The sequence below is a fragment of the Apodemus sylvaticus genome, chromosome 14 (assembly GCF_947179515.1).
Source record: "Apodemus sylvaticus chromosome 14, mApoSyl1.1, whole genome shotgun sequence".
Taxonomy (NCBI): Eukaryota; Metazoa; Chordata; class Mammalia; order Rodentia; family Muridae; genus Apodemus; species Apodemus sylvaticus.
Window position 1 is genome coordinate 7917691 of NC_067485.1, and position 24416 is coordinate 7942106.

Consider the following 24416-nt stretch of genomic DNA (forward strand, 5'->3'; position numbering starts at 1 on the left):
CGTGTGAGGAGAATCTTGTGCTAAGAAAATGAGCCCCTAGGGTCTGGAGAGATGGCTCAGCAGTTAAGAGCACTGACTGCTCTTCCAGAGGTCCTGAGTTCAATTCCCAGCAACTACATGGTGGCTCACAGCCATCTGTAATGGGATCCGATGTCCTCTTCTGGTGTGTCTGAAGACAATTACAGTGTACGCATATACATAAAATAAACAAATCTTAAAAAAAAAAGAAAGAAAATGAGCCCCAAAGCCTAAGCCTTTGACATAAAAGGCCCCATTCTCCGTACAGCAGGGCTGAATGGCTGTAGGTCTCTATTGGTTCTGGTCCACTTCCTCTACCTTGAAAGTGTATCAACCTTCTGCTTCTGCTGAAATTCTATGTCTCTATTCTAGTGCTTCTCTGGGGATGCAGTACTAGAGCCCTTTCTGAGGTGTCTCCAGATCCTGCTGTCAGATGACTCAAATCCAAAGCACAAAAGAAACGTCACAGACTTACAGTCTGTCTTCTGATGTCTTCCCTCTGTTCATTGGGCCTCTGATTTACTCAAGTCCAGAGTGTTCCTGTGGCATTTTTCCAAGGAACCGTTCCATCAGAGTCAACTCTTTTGTGACCTATTTCCTTTTCATTAATATTATTACAAAATTGTGTTTCTAGCCAACGCATATCGCCTGTGGGTTAAAGACCAAACACCCATAAATTCACGTGACCAGCTGTAAGCTCAAATGAGGGGCTTCCAGGTTGAGAATTTTAGGTGTCTGGTTGTATCTGGTGCAGTGCAGATATCTTTTAAAAATATACTTTAAGAAATTATTTATTTTATGTATCCTGATGTTGTATCTGAAAGTATACTATATATGGAGGCCAACAGGGGGCATCAGATTTCTACTAGAAATGTAGTACCAAATGGCAGAGTTGGCATGTGGGTGCTGGGAACAGAACCCAGGTACCCAGCAGCCAGTGGTTTTAACTACTGAGTCATCTCTCTATACCCCAACTGATGGGTTTTTTTAAAAGTACTTCAATTTATGATCTTTTGTCCTGTTAGTATAAAAACATGATGAAATTGTTACCATATTGCAACATGATATTTGGGGTAACCTGAGTCTGTATTGCTGGGAGGTGAAGGGTGTATGTGTTTGGGCACCATTAACTATTTTTGCACATAAAAAGTATGAAAGACATTCTTGAACTTTGTATCACCAAGAATATAACCTGTCTCCACACAGGCTGGCATGCCTTTCTCTATAAACATGTGCTATGTGTATAATTTCTCCAGTAAATGCAATTGCCTTCTTTGTTGAGAAGAGCCATTGCCATGGGAACAGTGGCCATCACTCTTCTGGCTCCGAGGATGAACACTCTTGTCACTTTTCATATCTCCTCATTGTGCTCACTGGCTTTGCATTCAGCAGAGGGAGACCTATCGAAGTTTTAATCCAACAGCTGATGCTGGCTAGCATTGCCTAGGAGACAGACAGACATACATGTTCTATAGCACCCATTCCTCTGTATAAGATGGTAATTGGTCTTGTCTGGTCCATGAGAAAACAGGGATGGATACTTTATCATAGGAAGCAGAACTGGTCATCTGAGTATTCCTCCACAGCCGTTTGAGAACAGCATTATTTACAAATGATCCATGCAGCTTCCAAAAATGCTGACTCATGTGGAGAAAAGGCTGGTGTCTTAGTCAGGGTTTCTATTCCTGCATCATGACCAAGAAGCAAGCTGGGGAGGAAAGGGTTTATTCAGCTTACACTTCCACATTGCTGTTCATCACCAAAGGAAGTCAGGGCTGGAACTCAAGCAGGTCAGGAAGCAGGAGCTGATGCAGAGGCCATGGGGGGATGTTCCTTATTGACTTGCTTCCCATGCCTTGCTCAGATTGCTCTCTTATAGAACCCAAGACCAGCCCAGGGATGGCACCCACAATGGGCCCTTCCCCCTTGATCACTAATTGAGAAAATGCCTTACAGCTGGATCTCATGGAGGCATTTCCCTAACAGAAGCTCCTTTCTCAAGTTGACACACAAAACCAGCCAGCACATCTGGTGAGTGACAAGCTTATCACTGCTCACAGGAATGCCTGCACTGGGTCCCTGTTGTCAGAAATTGCTGGACTTGTGGGCTATGGCTGCTCTAAGCAGAGTCAGGGACAGCTGGCTAATCTGTTTCTGAGGGCCAGTCTGGAGGTGGTGAAGATTCATGATTATTGTGGTTTCCAGAAAACTCTACAGGGGTGAGATAGGGGTGAGGCAGGGGTGAGGTAGGGGTGGTGTAGTGCTGAGGTAGGGGTGATGTGATGTAGGGGTGACCATTATCAAGACAGTCACAGATTGCTCGTATTTTCTTCAAGAAGATGTTTGTAGTGACCTACTTCCTGCAGGAAGCCCCCCCTCCAACGTTTCCCCCAGCCCCTAATGGTGTCACTAACTGGTGACAAAGACTGCAACATATGAGCCTCTGGAAGACATTCCAGGCCCAATCTATAATGCCCGTTGTTACTCGTGCATGAGAATCCTGAAGCGGCGGCGCCATGGGAGAGACAGTGAGGGCAAGTGTGCAGCTTCTGTGCTTTCTTGGGTTCCAGTGTCTTACCCTTCTCCATGTGCAGCAAGCCAGTGGTCCCTGAAGCTCATCCTTTGGATTCCTGTGCTCTTGGATTGGCCCTTCATTGTTCCCTTACATTGACCACTGATGACCAACTCCACCTACAGTCTCACTCAGCTCCATATCTGTGTGTCTGAGGGTGGAAACCTTCGCTTGTCTCCTCGGTCCTCCAACAAGCAGGCTTCCTTTAGAGGGTATATCCAGGAGCCCCTAGCCAGGTACCATCTCATTAGCATACAAAAAGATGCAGCATCTAGGAGACTGAAAACATTTTTTTAGGAACTCTGTATCTCGAACCAAGAGGGACAGCAATTTTATTGTGATATCATATGTTCTTTGGTTTGTTTGAGACAGGGTTTCTCTCTGTAGCCCTGGCTGTCCTGGAACTCACTCTGTAGACCAGGCTAACTTCAAACTCAGAAATCCACCTGCCTTTGCCTCCCAGGTGCTGGGATTAAAGGAATGCGGAACCCTGCCTGGCGACATCATATGTTCTTGGATGTATTTCTTGTAAAGAGTCAGTGTGTACATGAGTCATTCTGACTTCCAAACCAACATCACATGGAGTTGTGAAGTGTTTTACCAGTGTTCCAGAAGTTAAGGCTAGTGGAGCTTGCTATCGACCCAGAGTCCCAGGAACCACAAGTCTAGTGTTGTTTGGGGAAGAGAAGATTCTTACACAAAGAAGGTGAAGACATTTTAGACAATACCTAGATATTTTAGAGGCACTGTCTGAGAAAGAGAAATAGCTGGCTTAGAAGATGGTGTGTACAAGTCGCTGCTGCTGTTCACGTGTAGATGGCAGCGCTGGGGGACAGTTGTGTCCTTAGAGGATGACAGTGAAGGAAAACCCTTGCAGCAGTGAACAGTGAACCATGTTTGTGTTAGAGGTGGCTGGAAGGGTGGCTCAATGCCACATCACTCATGGTAGCAAACTGTTTGGCCTGAGGGGTCAGACGCTTGGAGGGAGTAAGACAGTCTGTGACAAGGACGTTAGGGAAGGTGGTGTGTGGGTGGATGGGTCTCTCTCGAGTGGACCTGATAGCCACATTGCATAGGAAAACTCGTGAAAGGGCTTGTACCACAGGGAGGCAGGTACTAGCCACGTTAATTGCCATAGAGATCATCAGACTCTCTGCCCAGCCAGCACCATGTGAGTCTCACTGTATCTACCGCACAAGATGGATACCGTGGCCAAGACGGAAAGCATGCATGAACTCAACGACTTGGACCTGCTGTTACCAAGGCTCACTTTGGTCAGTGCTGCCGCCGCCGCCGAGACCCTTATCTATCTGCGCTGGCAGCTTCGGTAACACCAGTCTATGCCGTACCCCACAGCCCTGGCTAGCGCCCTTTCAGGCGGCTTCACAGCGCAGTCCCTGTGAAATGCTCTCTGTCCCCACCATCAACAGCTCTCCTCAGCACCCCACACAGCAGATTTCCAGCAAGCTCTGAAGACAAGTTTCCTTCAGATCCCACCAGTGCACCTCGATGGCAAGGTGCTTGATGTCCAGGGAGTTTCAGCTGTGCCTGCGCTGTCCAAGGTCTGGCTTTCAGGCCTGTTAATTGATAAAGCTATAGAATAAACGAGCTCTATCCGTGATCTGAGTAATGACTATCCTGAAATATCTATCCCATAGTGGTGAGGAAAATGAAGATAGGGCCATATTCTGAGAGGATGGGTGTGTCCCTGAAAGGAGATGTTTGTTTGCGTTTGTAGATGATGTGGTCAAGTGTTTCTCTAGCATGCAGGGAAACCTGGCTTTGCTGACCAGCACCACATACATGAGCATGGCGGTTCACATCCACAGTTCCAGCAGCCCGAGGGGGTGGAGGGCAGGAGGACTGGAAATCCAACCTTGACTGCGTCCACTCTGGGACTGCAGAGGACCCGGTTTCAAAACCAAAAAAAAGCAAATTCATGACAATTGGCTTCATTACAATTCTGAATCTGAATGTGCCGATTCAAAATGCCTTTTCTTCAGAATTTGAAAAATCTGATCCTCTGCACAGGTTGTGGTCTAAGATTGTGCAGGGAGAGGCCACTGAGTAGGCGGACCTTTCCAGGGTCCATCTGAGGGCAGTTTGGTGGCACGCTGCCTCAGTTCTGTGTGTGCTTTAAAGCCACGAGCAGGATTTACATTTACAAATGCTTCGTGATTTATTGTGTGCCTTTACATACAAGTATACTTGTTAATCCACTAAACAGCTATCAAAGTTATCAGTGATAAATTAAACAATGAACTTTCCTTGTTTAGATACCGCATGCATTTGTATTACATACATTGAGAAATAAAAATATTTTAAGTGACCTATCATGATATTGAGTGATATCTATTGGTAAAACTTCTAATGTATATTCTTCCAAGCTTTTAAGAGATAAAGGCAGATTTTTACCAATACAGCATCATGATAACTTCCTTAATTTTTTTTAAAGATTTATTTATTTATTTTTTATGTATGTGAGTACACTGTAGCTGTCTTCAGAACAGGGCATGGGATCCCATTATGGATGGTTGTGAGCCACCATGTGGTTTCTTGGGAATTGAACCCAGGACCTCTGAAACCTCTTAACCACTGAGCCATTCCTCCAGTCCCCCCCCCCCCCTTTTAAAGATTCATAACTTCTTTATTTATATAACAAAATAATCATGAATATGTACTTATACCATTTGTAAATTGGATGCCCAAGCACAGAGGTCACAGGTCACACACTTTAGTGAATGTAAAGAGAAGAGTCTAGAACTCACGGACCTTGATGATCACATAATTAGGAGGAAAATCCTCTTTAGCTTTTGTTTTTGATTTAATTAACTTTTTTTGTTACTCTGTGTGGTAACTTTAAACACAGTAAAGAAATACAAAATATATATAAAAAAGTGATAGCATTTACCCATTCTGGTTCTAGCAAATTGCAGAAAATACACTGGTATTTTTCCTACAAAATAAAATGGTATACTCCACAAAATTCTGTTCTAATACATGTATATTTTGAAAGTATTGAGTTCTTTGAGTACTTTATGTAGGATTATACATCCATACAGCTCAGAACCTTTCCCACAGGGCATGTGAGGAAATCAGAGGACAGCTTGCAGCTGGGTCTCTCCTTCTTTCACATAGGTCAGAAAGATTGGACTTAGATCCCCAGGCTAAGTGTTCAGCATACTTACCTCTGAGCAAGCTGGCCCTTTAAAAAAAAAGAATTTTTATAATGAACTCAGTCCCAGTTATATCCTTGGACCAAAAGTTTAAGATTTTAGTTGTGGCCTATGCTTTTAATCCCAGCAGTCAGGAGATAGTGGCAGGTGTATCTCTGCAAGTTTAAGATCAGCCTAGTGTACAGAACTAGTTCTAGAACATTCAGGGATACAGGGAAAAAACAAAACAAAACCCTATATATCTATCTCAAGTTTTCTGGCCCAGAATACCATGCCATTTGCAGCTACCAGATGGAAACCATAGAACGACCTTTTACAACTAAATCCACTCCAGTGTGCGCCACACCAGGGTTATTTCTTCTATTTCCCATCTTGGCCATATTTATTTAGGTTCAGCTCAAGTTATTCACCCTGAATTTCTGCTCCATTGCTTACTTTGTAATAAACTCTTCAGCCTGACACAGGCTGCTTGCTAGATATGTCATCCACTGGAATTATTTGCTTTATTTCTCCAAAGATCTCTAGCTGATTGCCTCTGATCTATATAGGTGTTCAGTAAATTGTTAAATATTGAATATGATGAAGAACTATAACAAATTTGCCACTCTGGAGGACCCACCAGGTTTCAGAAACGCCAGGATCGAATTGCTGTCTCAACATTTATGCTTCACATAGAAATTGTACTTTTGGAGAGGCCCATGGATGTTCTAGATCTTTCAGCTACAGTTCCAAGATTAAGTTTGCTGCCTTTTGTAAGCCACAGTATTAAAGGCTTAGAGGTAAAGAAATAAAGAGAGATTGAGCCACGCTCTCCACCACAAAGCTGAAATAAGTGAAATTGTATGGGAATCTGTGAGCCGCCAGGCTGTTCTGAGGTGTGCCAGTTAAGCGATTATTGTCATATATTTAGACTGACCTACATCCGATGATTCATTTTTACAAGTTATTTTTGTGGTGGTTGGTATTGAACTGGGGGCCCTCAGCCATGGAAAGTGTGGTATTCCAGCCACTGAGCCATGCCTCCCTCTGGATATTTATATTTAATTTGCATATCACCTTAGAGTTTATTGCCACACAAGAGGATTCCACCCTCCCTTTAAGTTTATGTGTTCTTCAAGAGAATTAGAGCACAACTCACAGATCATAGACTTGACAAATGAAGTATATTAGCCACACAATGAATGAGGCTTCAAAATCATTTGAATTCCACTATTGTTCAGTTAGGATGGAATCAGATCCCTGGGGAGAAGGGAAATGGAGTAAAAGACTGAGCCGGGAGATCCTGGGGGGATCCTTGCTCCTGCGCAAAGATTATGAAAACAGCTGGAGCAGCGTGGTGCTCAGAGAAGCAACTAGTTAGTCCCTGAGCAAGCACTCAAAATTTCTGCCAAACCCTTGTGCTTCCATGCATTTAAGTTGTAGTAGATGAGGCTGGGAACTCCTGTGGGTCTGATAAGGGGCAGAGTCCCATCATTCTCCAGGTGAGAAGGAGGTATTTCAGGTTCTCATATTAGCCAAATGAGCCATTCATTTTCAAGTTATGTGTCTGCAATAATTTCAAAGCCAATGTCAGTGTGGCTGTATGGGCTAATCTTCTGAGCCTTTTGTTCTGACCATTAACAGTACTTTGCTAAAGAGGAATTCAAATTATATCTGTCGTTCTAGATTGCAAGTTGATTTAGAAACGCGTTCTTTGAATAACGTCTAATGAATTTTGAAATATTAAATCGTCTTAGACAATCCTTATCAGATTGGGAAGTTTGTGGTGGAGAGTGGTTTAAAGATACTTTAAATACTTGAATCTATCATTATGTGCATATGTGTTATAGGTATGGGGAAAACCACTAACATTTATAAAATGGCAGTCTCTTGTTCCTCTCAGTAAAGATACCTGCCAAGAGCAAGTAGCATGAAGCACTGTTTCACACCTAAATACGTTTTGAATTACCTTCATAAACTGCTAACTTTTGCTTGAACAAGACATAAGAACAAAATAAAAACCTCACAGGGCTCAGTTTAGTCCCCTATCCTGATATGATGATTTTACATCCCTTACCAGCTACCATAAACCTTAAAAAGGAGCATAGGATGTCTTTACCAACAATGTATCTCAGAGTATTGAAACACAGTCAAACACAAGAGCATTCCCTATGATTTTCCCCCACTCGCCTTTGAAATGAATGGACATGACATTTTGTTCGCAGTACCATCAGATACCTCATTTACCTGGGTAAATGGGCCATGCGACACAAACTTTCCAGACTGTTCTGGGTCAACTTGGGGTCAGGAAGGGCTAGCCCTACCATATGTCCCTAAGGTTTGATGGGATCTGGGGAGCTAAGAAAACCCTGACTCAGCCTAGGCTGCGCCTTTGGTTGGGAAGGAAAAGGAAGGCGATTTGAAGAACGTGTCGATCCGCTAGCTGGCTAGCACTTACACTGGCCAGCGGTCCACAGGCACCCAAGGCAGAGGCGCGCACCGCCGTTTGCGCACGCACACCCGAGTCCTTTCCCAGCTCTGTCCTGCCCCGCCCCGCCCCACCCGACCCCACCCGCCCCGCCCTGTCCTGCCCCTCCCCTTGGCACCCACCGGCCCTCGCGCACGCGCAGCTTGTCTCCCCTCCACGCGTGCCGCCCCCGCCGGCGGGCACGCGCCTGGGGCACGCGCCCCGCGCCCTTCCTCACGTCCCGCCCTTCCCTGGAAGCGCCCTTCCCCCATGCGCACGCGCCCTCCGGGCGCACGCGAGCCCGCGGTCCGAGCCGCGAGTTGGGCGGGGCGCCGCGCTGACGTTGCCCGGGATGCGGGCAGGTTCCGCAGCCGTCTTCGCCGCCTCCGCCTCTCCTGCCACCCGGGTTTGTATGAAAACGGCGGGCCACGGGCAGCGGGCGGCGGGCGGCGAGGAGCCACCGTGCGCTCCGGGAGTCGAGGGTGCGGGGGCCGAGCGCAGCGCCCAAGCCGAGCCGGTGAGCGTCCCCGCCGCCCGCGCGTCCCGCTCGCCGGCTCCCGGCGGCGCCTCCGCTCACCTGGCGGGGGCGAGGCGCGCTCCCAGGCGGCGAGGCGGGCTGTCGAGCGAGCCGGGGCGGCCGTCGCCCCGTGCGCTCCCCGCCGCGCTCTGCTGCCCGCCACTCCCCGGCCTCCGCCCTACCGAGCCCCGGGACCCTTTGATTGGCTGCTCGCTGACAGTTTAGCGCCGTGGACGGCAGTTTCAACACCTCCCCGGGTAGTCAGGGTGGACGTTGGCGTTGTATGCTGGTCTGTGGATGATGCAGGGCTCGCACGGTGTGTGAGGTATCGATGGCGATCCCGCTGGCATGGGAGGTGGTCTGTGGCGAGCCCTCTTCAGGTGTTCGGAATGGTAACGGTGCCCAGCAGGTACCTGGCAGTTTGTAGTCCCGAAGGGACGAGTGGCCCTCCCTTCCGAGCGCTCGCTCTCCCCTGGCCAGCTTCTGAATTATTCTCACAGTTCTCCCTCGCTTCCCTGAGAGGGGAAGTTATTTTTGTAATTGTGTTTTGGAAATGTTTCTGGTTTCGTTGGCCGAACAAGAAATGGTTTATTTAAGGCACTTTGAACCGCACCGGTTTTAAAATAGGCCAAAATGTCAAAACCAAAGTCCTGCGCACTTGGTGATGCCTTGGTCCACCCGAGTTTCTCCCGGTTTTTCCTTGGTTTCCCTTTCTCCTGAGTCACATTCTACAGTGAAGTTACACCTTCATTTTGAACGACCGTAGAGTTTTGCCTTGAATTGATGGATCAGTGTTTAAAATTTTTATCTCTGTTGATCTCTGAAACAGACGCTTTGTGTGTTTGACCAACATGACAGTGTCAAATTTAATGTAATATAACCTTTTGTGGTATTTTTAATTTCTTATGATTTATTTTATATGTGTATGAGTATTTTATATGTGTATGCATATGTGTGTATATATGTGTATATGCATGTACCACCAGTATGCATGTGTGTACATGAATCCCGAGGAGGTCAGAAGAAATGTGTCAGATTCATTGAAATTGGAATTACTTATGGTTGTGAGCCACCATGTGGATGCTTGGAATCGGACCCACCCAGGCTCTCCAGAAGAACAGCCTTTAACCATCAAGCAATCCCTCCAGCCCCGTGGTAGCAATTTTTTGTAAAGGTTTGCCAATCGATTTGGATGGAGGTACCTTATTTCTTCTACATGTGTGTATGTGTGTGTAGGTCAGAGCACTCGCGAGTTTTGGTTCTCTTTTCAACCTGTGGTGTGGGGAATGGAAGGATAGTGGTCATGGTCACCAGCCCCTGCTTGCAGAACCATCTGGCTATCCCCTTGAAGCATTGCATTTAGAAAAGTCTGGCTGCATTGCTGTGTAATGATTAACCCTGCATTAGTAGAGATAGAAGCTGCAGGGTGTGAACTATTTTAATTTGTATGGCATCCTGCAGTTTGGATTTTGCCTTTTTAGCTTCCTCCTCAGAAGTCATCTTAAGAGTCTGCTCTTCTTGCTTGCCGCCTTCAGCACTGAGTTCAAACAGTGGGAAGTGGTAATTTGTGCTCCTCTGCCCAGTCCACAGGATCTTACATCCAGCAGCAGATATCCGTGCAAACGCTGGAGACGGTTGTGGGTGCTGTGTGTTAAACCTTGTGTCATCGCAGGTCACAGTGCTTGGCTGCTGTGGTGCAGTGGCTGAGGAGCTGGGGCTCAGCCAGAGCGGCTGAGTTTGTGTCCTGGCTTGCTGTAGGCAAGTTGTTTATTCTCTGGATTCAGTTCTGTCCTTGCCAAAAATGGAGATTGGTGTTTGTGCACTTAGGGTGATCTCATGAAGTAAGTTAACACAAGTATGGTGCTTGTCCACAGAGCAGAGCTCATGAGAAGTACTCAGGCATTGCTGTTGCTGTGACTGTTTTCCCTCAGCTTAACTGGCTGTGTAGCCTCACTATCATTTCATGGGAACATGTATGTTTTAAGTAGAACAGGGACACCCTGAGCTGCGGGCCCTGGGGTGGTACTGGAGAAGTGGACATCCTGCCTCGCCTGTCCCCTGACAGGACCTTGCCTCGTCTCCCTCATGTCCCTCATGTGGGTGGCGGCTGCTTTGCTCGGCTGCCTTCCTGGTTCTTAGTGATAGTTCTCTTTCTATGTTGCTGTGGGAGTTAGTATCAAAATAGCTCTAGGAATTACAAAGTAATTTTTATTGACACATTATTTTGTCTTTATTTTATTTTATTTTATTTTGGATTTGGATTTTTCGAGACAGGGTTTCTCTGTATAGCCCTGGCTGTCCTGGAACTCACTCTGTAGACTAGGCTGGCCTTGAACGCAGAAATCTGCCTGCCTCTGCCTCCCAGAATGCTGGGATTACAGGCGTGCGCCACCACCGCCCGGCTTTTTTTTTTTTTTTTTTTTTAAGATTTATTTTTATTTCATATGCATTGGTATTTTGACTGCATGTATGCCTGTGTGAGGGTGTCAGATCCCTGGAACAGGAGATATAGGCAGTTGTGGGTGCTGGAAATTGAACTCAGGGCCTCTGAAGAGCAGCTAGTGCTCTTAACGGCTGAGCCACATCTCCAGCCCCTGTTTTGTCTTTATTGATGTTACATAAAATGTTTTGATTTGATATTGTGCTCATTTTCAGTTTTTATGTAATTCTCCTAAAAAAATAGGGTTCTCTCCCCCCATTAGTAATTTCATTGTCTTGGTTCTTGGTTTGCAGGGACTTGATACAACTAACACATCTTTTACCTAATATTTTTGGACCCAGAGGTTTTTAGATCTTGGAATACTTTCATGTCTAATGAGATACATTGAAGATTGTACCCAGATCTGAACAAACAACTAATGTTTATATTTTATGTACACATAGAATGTGATTTTATAAAACTTTTTAGTGTGCCTACATTTGGGCTGCAGTATGTGAATTGAGGCCTGCCATGACTCTATGTCTCTGGGAAGTGAGGCCCGCCGTGACTCTGTGTCTGTGGAGTCATGTTAGTGTTCAGAAGGTTTGGGATGTTGGGGTTTTATATTAGAGTTGCACAGTCAATATTAAAAGTCCATTCTTGGGACTGGAGAGATGGCTCAGCGGTTCAGAGCACTGACTGCTCTTCCTAAGGTCCTGAGTTCAAATCCCAGCAACCACATGGTGGCTCACAACCCTCTGTAATGAAATCTGACTCCCTCTTCTGGTGCCTCTGAAGACAGCTACTTAGATATAACAACAAATAAATCTTTAAGCCAGAGCTGGAGCCAGTGGGGCTGACCAGAGAGTGAGCAGAAGTCCTGAATTCAAATTCCCAGCAACCACCACATGATGGCTCCCAACCACCAGTACAGCTACAGTGTATTCATATACATAAAATAAACAAAAAGTCCACTCTAAAATCAGATACTTAAAAACTTGATCTCAGGACTCTTTAAATCCTTAGAAATCATTGTAGTACTTTATTTGGTGGGTTATATCCATACTTAATTTGTTACAATTAAGTATTTTCTGTTAATTCCTTATAAACTCATTATATATAAATATAAACATATTTTAAAGTGAAAACTAAAACAGACCACCAGCGGACCTAGTGAAGAGTGGTAATGGTTCATGTGTTTTTCTAAGTTTCCCAGGCCTGTTTTCAAAACTCTCCTCTCTCCTTTCCTTTCCTTCCTCACCACCCATCACCCCAACTGCATCCCGCCTTGTAAACCTTTAAAGACAGAGGGTACAAACAGCTAGGTTACTTCTGCGTCCACGTTTAGTCTGTTGTAATATGTTTAGGTCGAATGCATGTATGGAGGAGATCCAGCCAGATGCAGCTCATGGCTGTGAAGGGGAGGGAGCAATGGTGGCTGTCTTTGTTCCTTATGTCTTCAGACTCAACATGTGCCATTTCTATCTTGTTTGTTAGTTTGTTTGCTTTGAGACAGAGTTTCTCCAGGTGGCCTTGGCTGTCCTGGAACTTACTCTGTAGACCAGGCTGTCCTAGAACTCAGAAATCCCCTGCCTCTGTCTCCTAAGTGCTGGGATTACAGGTGCTCACCACCACTGCCTGGCATGGAACCTTCTTAATGAGTAGTTGCAACATGGAATCTGAAATCCTATCTTATGATCTTCTTTCATACTCAGTTATACTTAAAAACACATTGTGTGAACTTGAAATGGATTATGTACATGTCTAAATTTTGGCAGAATTTTTCAGGTATTAGGTATTGGTTCAGTGAGATGGGCACATTTATTTTTCAAATGGTGGTGTATTTCTTTTTACTGCACCAAAGAAAGTCATGTTTTTGGGTCCTGGTACTAGGGATTCAAGCCAGGGCTAGCTGGAGCTGTCTTGTATTATTTAATTTGGGACAGGTTCATTAAGTTGCTTGCTAGGGTTACAGGCTCATTCTGCCAGTCCCACCAAAACATCTGTTAACACAGTGATTGCGTAAAAAAATCAGTGCAAGTCGTGTGGGTAAAGATCTGAGAGTAGATATGAGTTTTACAAAATTCTCATTAAAGAAAAAGGTTAGTGTATGTGTGCTATGGTGTGCATGTGGAGGTCAGAGGTCAGAGGTCAGTTCTCTCCCTCCCCCATGTGGCTTCTGGCACCTGAACCAAGGGTGTCAGGCTTGGCTACAAGTGCTTTCACCTGCTGAGCCATGGCCAGTTCAAAACCTTATTCTGTATGACAGATGGGTAGTGTCCATGAATCACTGATTCCACACACCAATAGTTGACGGCTGTCTCCAGGCAAAGCAGTTCCAGAATAGGCTGAGAACTTGATCAGCCTTTCTCAGGAGACACCATTTGAGTGGCAGTGTGTGCATTTAAACTTGGGTGTCTCAGCAAAGGTTTTCACAGAATGAACAGTAAGTCTACCTTCACTTGGAGTAAACAAATGATATTCTATTTGATTCTGCTAACACTTGAGCTTTCAGGCAAAAAATCAGAACTCTGGAAAGATGGCTCAGCAGGCATTTGCTGTACTAGCCTGGAGACCCAAGTTCAAATTCCAGGACCCCATAGAAGTGAAAGGAGAGAGAGCCAAGTGCATGCAGATTGCTGTCCTCTAGCCTGCATGCACGGTGTGGTACCATGCACCCATACACCCAAGTCATAGACACCCATACACCCAAGTCATAGACACCCATACACCCAAGGCATAGACACCCATACACCCAAGTCATAGACACCCATACACCCAAGGCATAGACACCCATACACCCAAGTCATAGACACCCATACACCCAAGTCATAGACACCCATACACCCAAGGCATAGACACCCATACACCCAAGGCATAGACACCCATACACCCAAGGCATAGACACCCATACACCCAAGGCATAGACACCCATACACCCAAGTCATAGACACACACCCAAGTCATAGACACCCATACACCCAAGTCATAGACACCCATACACCCAAGTCATAGACACCCATACACCCAAGGCATAGACACCCATACACCCAAGTCATAGACACCCATACACCTAAGTCATAGACACACATTAATACAATGAAGATTTAAACACAAGTGGACTAGTTGAGCCACATATTAACTGTTTTCTGTGCCAAGGGCCTGTTAGACTGCTTGCTAAGCAGCTGCACTCTCAGATCCCTGCTGGCAAAGCAGCAGAAGGGTCCAGTCTGTCCACCTTGTCACCTGTCACTGTTATAGCCTCCCCTACTCTCTATTACAGCCATTTGAATGATTGTAAAGTGTAGACTGAGTTTTACAATGGGTTCAGTATAGCAGAAATGACAGCATTCTAAAATGGAGTTTTGTAGTTGAAATGTTCACAGGGTTGACCTAAGACCTCTGCCAACAGTAGCAGATCTTACCCTTGGCTACACATGGTTGGTGTCACTCCCAATCTTCCTGTAGCTTTGTCTGACTCGGAGGGCTCTCTGTCACCCACTCTCCCTGACAGACAGGTATATAAAAAGAAAATGGGATAGGTCAGTTGTAGACAAAGGGTGCCCTCTACCCTGCGTACAGAGGGTTCACCGTGGCTGTTAATAGTAAAAGGACTTGTTGGGATGTACAAGTGGGCTGGAAAGCGAGAAGTAGAGATTAGTTTTGAAGAATCCATGAGCACAGAGCACAGCATTTCCCTCCACATCAGTGGCAGCTTCTCCACCCCCGGGGGAGAGCAGTGTGTGTTGACAAGCACAGGCCAAGGCTGGTGGCCAGAGCATGCTATAGTGTCACTTGCTGGGGTCTACACCTCTGCGTTTGGCAAATGCTGTAGATGGTAGGTGCCGAGTAGAGGCACTCTGCTTGTGCTCTTGGGGGAGCTGTGTAGTCACAGGGGCCTTGATAGCAGATGCAATGGATCACAGTTGCCTTGCCTGTTGATACCAAGTGAGCATTCTGGAGGTAGGGGTCAAGCCTTTCTCCTCCAGTGTCTTTCTAGTGGCCTCTGCCAGCAAAGCTCAGAATCATGTCAGCTGGTTAAGGAGAAATATGTACAGAGCACACTTCCACAGAGCTGACCAAAAGGATGAATTTGGAAGTGAAGGGCAGTGAGTCAAATATCCGGCATAGGCATTAAAGGGCTTGCCATGTTGCTTGGACATCTGAAGAGATTCTAGGTTGAAATTCATCTTTGAAAAATTACATTTACTTATCGTGAATGTGTGTACCTGTGTGCATGAGCATGCGTGTGCATGCCACAGCAGCCATGGAGATCAGGGGACAAACTTAGGAAAGTTGGTTCTGTCCTCCTCATAGGACCTGGGTTTTGAACTCAGGTTGTCAGGCTTGACAAAAAGTGACTCGATGCCTGGAGCCATACTGCTGGCCCTACTGAGCTTTACCTCGGCGAGCAGCTGCCAGACACTGGGCTGGGACCGAGCGAGCGAGGGGAGGAGGGAAGAGCTGCCTTGTGACTGAGAGACCCCTAGCCTGCAGGGAGGTCCCATCTGCAGCACCATTTCCAGAGCCGCATTGTTTAAAACCAGCAGGCTGCTGCTGGGCCCTCACGGTGGCTCTTCCTGGCCTCGCTGTGCTCTGTCTCAGCTCTGCCTGCTCTCAGGGGTGGCTTAGTCTGGACCCAGGGGCCATGAAGTGTTGTGCAAGGCTGTCCCTCTGTCTCCACGTGTATATGGGGGCACTCGGGTGGATGGCTTTGTTCTGCGTTCACACACACACACACACACACACACACACACACACACACACACACACACACACACGTCATCCCTCTCTGTTCCTCCTCTACCTCCTCTCCCCAGGTTGTCTCCCTCTGTGGGTCCCACACATCTTCTGCCTCCTGCCAGATGAAGGTAATGCCTTCATTACCCCAGCCAGTCCAGCCCCATTTACCCTTTTGTGACTCTCACTCTGTTGTCTTTTACTAATAGCTTCTCGTTCTAACACAGGTGTGAAATGATAATGTGGTTTGCAGCAGAATGAGTGATACGAATGCTTTTAATCTATCAATCAATCAAATCACATTGTATGTCTTTGTAGAAATTTTAATTTAGGTTATTGGTTAATTTTAAAACTAGGTTATTTATTTTTGGCTACTGAGTAGTGTCTCTCTTTTTCTCTCACACACATATATTGGCTTAAAGTGTCTGCTGAATTATTTTGAGTGTAAGTCAAGGAGTGGAGTGGAATTGTAGGTATACATATAACTTAATTTAAAAATTGGTAAAAGACCCGAATGGCCATTTCTCCAAAGATACATAAATGTTCAATAACCACATGCAAAGACTCTCGGTAGAGTTAATCACTATGGATATAGAAACAGAATTACAGATTACTCCACAACCAGGGTTGCTGTCATTGTGTGCTGGAGAAGAGCAGGTGTGGGTGAGGCTGTGTAGGGTTGGAAACCTTGGGCATCACAGCTGTAACCTGATGGGGACTGGCTTGGGTTCTGGAGGTGGACTCACGTAGCGTGTGCCTTGTGCTACTGCACTGACTTTCAAGACACAGGTCTTTGTTGTTGAAGCCCCAGAGTGGCTTGCCGGGTCCTCTGCACACTGCATCCCCTAGAGTGCCTGCCACATTACATAGCATATTTAAATTACAGATGCTAGAAAATAACTAAACAAGAGGTGGGAAGCACCCCAGTCCCCTTGGACTTCGTACAGTCTTGCAAAGCTCGCCCTTTATTTGAAATGCTCTGGACCAAGACAGTTTCAGATTTGGAAGTTTTGTTTTATTTTTATTTTTGGAAGGGAATATTTGGATGGACTTCACAAACCAAACCTAGGAGTGTTCCCAAATCTAAATTTCTGATGCCTAAAACTGTTTAAGTTTTAGGTTATAGATGTTGATCTTGTAGCAGAGCATGTAAGCTGCTGTGGGTTGTAAAGTAGAAACAGTTTTTCATTATAATTAGAGTTTTCTCCCAAGTTTCTGTTACCATGTAGCTTACTTGTCCCTAGGAGTGGTTGTGTTGCATTAGTCTTCATCTTCTTCCTGTGGTATAGCCTGTGGAGGGTACTAGGGTGGTGGGGGAGAGAGGAGGGCAGGGAGGACTCAGGATCTTCAGCCTTTGTCTTCCTCCTGTGTAATACAGCCTGTAGCTGTGAAGGCTACACCTCTAGCCACATGAGTGCAGTTCTGTGTACTATACCCTACAATTGACTTCTATTGTAATGTTGCTGTTTTTACTTACTGTGAGTACCACTATTACAGGTGCACAAACCATTTTTAAAAGCTTTTTTTTAAAACAGAAAACAAAACTCTGATCTTTCAGAGTAACCTCTTTAGTTTCCAGATTGAGAAATCTTTGGGGGGAAGATCTTGAGATTATTCTATTGCACACAAAATGTGTTTATAGTTTGTATATAATCAGCTTTTGCCTGACTTTCCATCCGAATTTTTCATAAGTTAGGTATAGTGGTGATTAGTTAACTGTTTTGGCTCTTGGCTGCTGCACCAGCCTAGGAACTCTGGATTCATGAAAGACACACACACACACACACACACACACACACACACACACACACACGGACGTACATATGTCAGCTTAATTTTGATATGTCTTAACTGGCTCAAAGGCTGGGCAGTTCTGATACTCCCTGTGGCTAGCGTATTTTTCCCTCCAGTACTCTTGGTCAAATCTGTTTTATCTTTGCTGCCCTGTTACCTGCTGGGCAGTCCCTCCTCCAGGGCTGCTTGCCCTTTCCACCTACATTTTGGATGAATTTTCTTCTGCAGATCTAAGTCTAATCCTCTTCCTTCAGAGTATGGTGAGACTTCTTCCGTTCTTCCCCCTGTGCCCCTCCTCCTGGGAACCTAGAAGTCCCATCTGTCGCCCCTACCCCCAGCCATTTGTTGTTGGCTCTTTATCAACCAATCAAAAACCAACTAGGGACAGGGACCTTTGAGTTTGGACAGGCAGATTCCTGATTTGGGGAGCTAAATTAATTCAAAGCATTAGAACCAACTCTTAATAGTTAGGCATGTACATACAGTATGCCTGCACACAAGAACATGCATATTTACATGCATGCACACCACATACACACGTATGTAAAAAAGAACCTAATGTTCACTTTGAGATTTCATCTCACTCCAGACAGAATAGCCATCATCAAGAAAAGAGACACCGGGCTGGAAAGTTGCTTGGTAGGTACGGAGGCTTTTGCTAAGTCTGAAGGTCTGAGTTTGATCCTGAGAATGCACAATGGAAGGAGAGATTCATTTCTCAAAGCTGTCTTCTGCCATCCACGTGCTTGCTCTGCCGGGCTCCTCTCCAACATAAGCAAACGTTTAGTTTTTAAAAGGCAGGTTTTATTTTTATGTGTGTGTCTGTTTAGCCTGCATGTATGTCTGTGTATCATGTACATGCAAGAGCTTGTAGGAGCCTCCCAAAGCCAGAGAGGGCCCCAGAATCCCAGGAACTGGAATTGCAGTTGGTTGTTAGGCTTCATCCTGGTTCTCTCGAAGGGCAACCCAGTACTGTTAACTGCTGAGCCAGCTCTCTAGCTCCAGAGGAATAATGTTTTAAAAAGAAAATGGACAAGAAATGCTGGTGAGGATGTGTGGAAAGAGGAATTCTTTTTTTTTTTTTTTATTCGATATAATTTATTTACATTTCAAATGATTTCCCCTTTTCTAGCCCCCCCCCTCCCCGAAAGTCCCGTAAGCCCCCTTCTCTTCCCCTGTCCTCCCTCCCACCCCTTCCCAGTTCCCCGTTCTGGTTTTGCCAAATACTGTTTCACTGAGTCTTTCCAGAACCAGGGACCACTCCTGCTTTCTTCTTGTATCTCATTTGATGTGTGGATTATGTTTTGGGTATTCCAGTTTTCTAGGTTAATAACCACTTATTAGTGAGTGCATACCATGATTCACCTTTTGAGTCTGGGTTACCTCACTTAGTATGATGTTCTCTAGCTCCATCCATTTGCCTAAGAATTTCATGAATTCATTGTTTCTAATGGCTGAATAGTACTCCATTGTGTAGATATACCACATTTTTTGTATCCACTCTTCTGTTGAGGGATACCTGGGTTCTTTCCAGCATCTGACAATTATAAATAGGGCTGCTATGAACATAGTAGAGCATGTATCCTTATTACATGGTGGGGAATCCTCTGGGTATATGCCCAGGAGTGGTATAGCAGGATCTTCTGGAAGTGAGGTGCCCAGTTTTCGGAGGAACCGCCAGACTGCTTTCCAGAGTGGTTGTACCAATTTGCAACCCCACCAGCAGTGGAGGAGTGTTCCTCTTTCTCCACACCCTCTCCAACACCTGCTGTCTCCTGAATTTTTAATCTTAGCCATTCTGACTGGTGTAAGATGAAATCTTAGGGTTGTTTTGATTTGCATTTCCCTAATGACTAATGAAGTTGAGCATTTTTTAAGATGCTTCTCCGCCATCCGAAGTTCTTCAGGTGAGAATTCTTTGTTTAACTCTGTACCCCATTTTTTAATAGGGTTGTTCGGTTTTCTGGAGTCTAACTTCTTGAGTTCTTTATATATATTGGATATTAGCCCTCTATCTGATGTAGGATTGGTGAAGATCTTTTCCCAATTTGTTGGTTGCCGATCTGTCCTCTTGATGGTGTCCTTTGCCTTACAGAAACTCTGTAACCTTATGAGGTCCCATTTGTCAATTCTTGCTCTTAGAGCATACGCTATTGGTGTTCTGTTCAGAAACTTTCTCCCTGTACCGATGTCCTCAAGGGTCTTCCCCAGTTTCTTTTCTATTAGCTTCAGAGTGTCTGGCTTTATGTGGAGGTCCTTGATCCATTTGGATTTGAGCTTAGTACAAGGAGACAAGGATGGATCAATTCGCATTCTTCTGCATGCTGACCTCCAGTTGAACCAGCACCATTTGTTGAAAAGGCTATCTTTTTTCCATTGGATGTTTTCAGCCTCTTTGTCAAGGATCAAGTGGCCATAGGTGTGTGGGTTCATTTCTGGATCTTCAATCCTGTTCCATTGATCCTCCTGCCTGTCACTGTACCAATACCATGCAGTTTTTAACACTATTGCTCTGTAGTATTGCTTGAGGTCAGGGATACTGATTCCCCCAGATTTTCTTTTGTTGCTGAGAATAGTTTTAGCTATCCTGGGTTTTTTGTTGTTCCAGATGAATTTGATAATTGCTCTTTCTAACTCTGTGAAGAATTGAGTTGGGATTTTGATGGGTATTGTATTGAATCTGTATAGTGCTTTAGGCAAAATGGCCATTTTAACTATATTGATTCTACCGATCCATGAGCATGGGAGGTTTTCCCATTTTTTGAGGTCTTCTTCCATTTCCTTCTTCAGAGTTTTGAAGTTCTTGTCATACAGATCTTTCGCATGTTTGGTAAGAGTCACCCCAAGATACTTTATACTGTTTGTGGCTATTGTGAAGGGGGTCATTTCCCTAATTTCTTTCTCAGCCTGCTTATCCTTTGAGTATAGGAAGGCCACTGATTTGCTTGAGTTGATTTTGTAACCTGCCACTTTGCTGAAGTTGTTTATCAGCTGTAGGAGCTCTCTAGTGGAGTTCTTTGGGTCACTTAGGTAGACGATCATGTCGTCTGCAAATAATGATAGTTTGACTTCCTCCTTTCTAATTTGTATCCCTTTGACCTCCTTATGTTGTCGAATTGCCCGAGCTAGTACCTCAAGTACAATATTGAAAAGATAAGGAGAAAGGGGGCAGCCTTGTCTGGTCCCTGATTTCAGTGGGATTGCTTCAAGTTTCTCTCCGTTTAGTTTGATGCTGGCTACCGGTTTGCTGTATATTGCTTTTACTATGTTTAGGTATGGGCCTTGAATTCCTGTTCTCTCCAAGACTTTAAGCATGAAAGGATGCTGAATTTTGTCAAATGCTTTTTCAGCATCCAATGAAATGACCATGTGGTTTTGTTCTTTGAGTTTGTTTATGTAGTGGATTGTATTGATGGATTTCCGTATATTGAACCAACCCTGCATTCCCGGGATAAAGCCTACTTGATCATGGTGGATGATCGTTTTGATGTGTTCTTGGATTCGGTTGGCAAGAATTTTATTGAGTATTTTTGCATCGATGTTCATAAGGGAAATTGGTCTGAAGTTCTCTTTCTTTGTTGGATCTTTGTGTGGCTTTGGTATCAGCGTAATTGTGGCTTCGTAGAAGGAATTGGGTAGTGTTCCTTCTGTTTCTATTTTGTGGAATAGTTTGAAGAGTATTGGTGTTAACTCTTCTTTGAAGGTCTGGTAGAATTCTGCACTGAAACCATCTGGTCCTGTGCTTTTTTTGGTTGGAAGACTTTCTATGACTCCTTCTATTTCTTTAGGCTTTATGGGACTGTTTAGATGGTCTAGTTGGTCCTGATTTAATTTTGGTATTTGGTATCTGTCAAGGAAATTGTCCATTTCCTCCAGATTCTCCAGTTGTGTTGAGTACAGGCTCTTGTAGTAGGATCTGATGATTTTTTGGATTTCCTCAGTTTCCGTTGTTATGTCTCCCTTTTCATTTCTAAGTTTGTTAATTTGGATACTTTCTCTGTGCCCTTTGGTCAGTCTGGCTAAGGGTTTATCTATCTTGTTGATTTTCTCAAAGAACCAGCTCCTGGTTTTGTTGATTTTTTGTATGGTTCTCTTTGTTTCTACTTGATTGATTTCGGCCCTGAGTTTGATGATTTCCTGCCTTCTACTCCTCCTGGGTGAAATAGCTTCTTTTTGTTCTAGGGCTTTCAGGTGTGTCATTAAGTTGGTAATGTATGCTCTCTCCATTTTCTTTTTGGAGGCACTCAGGGCTATGAGTTTTGAAAGAGGAATTCTTATTCACTGCTGATGGGAGTGTAAACTACCACCCCCATTATGGAAATAAATAGATATTTTTTCATGATTAAAAATGGACTGTTCTATGACCAAGATACACCTCTCCTGGGAATAAGCACGGACAGACCTGCGTATCCTTGTTATTCACAGTAGCAGGAAAACGGAATCAGCTAAATGGCCATTAGCAGATGAACAGATAAGGAAATTGTTCACCTGTAAAACTAAAAATGAAATGTGAAGGAAATGGATGGATCTAGAAAGTATCTAAATAGTTCTTAATATATAAGGGTTCAAAATTTGCTTAAGGTAGACCCCATACTCAGATAGTATGCAAAAACAGAATTTCTTCTGCAGAAACATCCAGCATACTAGGGTTACCATCTTTTGTTCAGAATGGCAACACCTGCAGATAACAACTCTTTTTGTAACAGAACTGCTTAATTGCTTCTGAGATAACAACAGACTTCTTTTTTTTTTTTTTTTTTTTTTTTTTTTTTTTTTTTTTTTTTTTTTTTGAGACAGGGTTTCTCTGTGTAGCCCTGGCTGTCCTGAAACTCAGTCTGTAGACCAGGCTGGCCTCGAACTCAGAAATCCGCCTGCTTCTGCCTCCCAGAGTGCTGGGATTACAGGCGTGCACCACCACCACATGGCTAACAATAGACTTCTAAACCGTAGGGCACATTCCTAGGGGTTACAGAAATCTTCAGCAGAAGTAAAAGCCATAAGATATTGACTGGGTTATCTATACAAAACTTCAAGGAGGGCTTAGTTACAGTTTTAAACTTTCCATGACCCTGTGAGCTAGTAGTATATGCATGTAGGCATTTTCTGTTATAACTTCTTATTCAATATATGACTGAAATTATGTGCAAACTTGCAGTGAGCTTTTTGCCATGTGAACACACATTCTGAGAGTTGTACAAATACTGATAACAAAGGGCAGAGACAAGGCTGCTTTCCTCCAGCTGTGTCATTTGAAGGGACTCAGACAGGCAGATTAGCTGTGAAAGCAAAGCACCTTAGCAAGTGGCTCGTGGCCTAATATCTGGGTGGAGATAAAATGGGATATGGAAAATGAACTCCTCAAATATTTATGTGTATGAGTTTTTGCCTGCAAATATGTATGCATACCATGTGTGTGTCAGGTCAATGTTGGATCCTTGAACTGGAGTATGGATAATTGTGTGCTGAGAACTGAACTCAGGTCTTCTAAAAAGAGCAAGTTGTCTTAACCACTGAGCCATTTCTTTAGTCCCATATCTGCAATGTATTGTGATAACCCAAAACTCAGAAGGGCAAAGATAGCATGTTCTTTTACATATGGAAACATTAGCTTATTGTGTGTGTGTGTATTTACGTGTAGGCATAGGCCATGCAACTAGAAAGGAGATGACAATGAGGTGGGTGCTGAGGAGGCGAGGGAGGCAGGCAGGCACTAAGACACATAGGTAGGAGGGAAGAGGCTGTGGAAAGTTCAAGGGGTGTGCTCAGTGAGTTGGGGAGAAAGGGCAGGGAAGAGAGTCAACAAAAGCAAAGTTTGGTTGAAAATGCCAGACTAACCTAATGTTGGGCATGCTAATTGAAAAGTTTTAAAGTAAAAATAAATTGATATTCCATTTGGGCTTCTCTAACAAACTCCCATAAACTGGGTCGCTTTTAACCAACATACATTTTTGCTTATAGTTTAGACACTGGGAAATTCACAAGGCATTGGCAGTTTCTATAATTGGTGAATGGACAAGCTATCTAGTTTATATTTTAAAATTATATACACTATGTATCTTAAAATATGTAATTAAATATATAAGCATATTAGTTATATATTTAATATACATATGTCTGTCTGTCTGTATGTATGTATATTAAGGATACTAACTACTGTAGTTGAGGGACTTTAACCTCATGACCTAGTTTTTTTCAGAGCACTGTTTCCCTTGCTATCACAGTGGTGGTTCAGACCATAGCAACATGCTGTTTATTTGCTGTATGTGTGTTGGGGTAAGGGGGGGTGGTGGGCTGGACCTCACTATGTAACCTAGATTGGTCTTGAACTCATAGTATTTGTCCTATTTCAGCCTTCCCAGTGCTGGTTTATAAGGGCAAGCTATCAGGTTTGGCCTAGCCTTTGCTTACTCTTGAGAATCAGTGTGCTTTAGAGGACAGAATGTGTTCTAAAAACAGCAGGCAGGGACCCTGTGTATCCTCGGGTCTAGATGGCTGGTGGTCTTAAGTGGGACCCTTGAGATGGGCTCTACTGAGAACCAAGTGGCTCTGAGCAAACAACTGTGCGCTGTGTGGTGGGAGGAACAGTGTGAGCAAGAGTACTGTGGTAAGACTGAGCCTGGTGTGGTGGAGAGCCAGACAGCTCTCAGCCAACGTTCCTGCTGTGCGTGGAGTTGTGTGTAGGGGAAGAAGCAGGGAAGGAAAAGGCTGGGAATATTCCCTTAGGCACTTTGGTG

At 44.5% G+C, this 24416-nt stretch overlaps 1 protein-coding gene across 9 annotated transcripts in view; it reads left to right on the plus strand.

The window, feature by feature from the left end:
• The window catches only part of Agtpbp1 (ATP/GTP binding carboxypeptidase 1), a 150544-nt gene that overhangs the window by 13384 nt on the left and 112744 nt on the right, over positions 1 to 24416 (plus strand). For 3 of the 9 annotated variants that reach the window (XR_007973180.1, XM_052156206.1, XM_052156213.1), the window contains exon 1: positions 8538 to 8618. The exons of 1 other annotated variant lie outside the window; for it this stretch is intronic. Coding sequence is in view for 1 of the 8 variants with exons in the window: in XM_052156212.1 (XP_052012172.1) it covers positions 8483 to 8618 (136 nt within the window). In the remaining 7 variants the exon portion in view is untranslated. 5 more of the 9 variants (XM_052156212.1, XM_052156208.1, XM_052156215.1 and 2 more) reach the window with 5 other exon arrangements.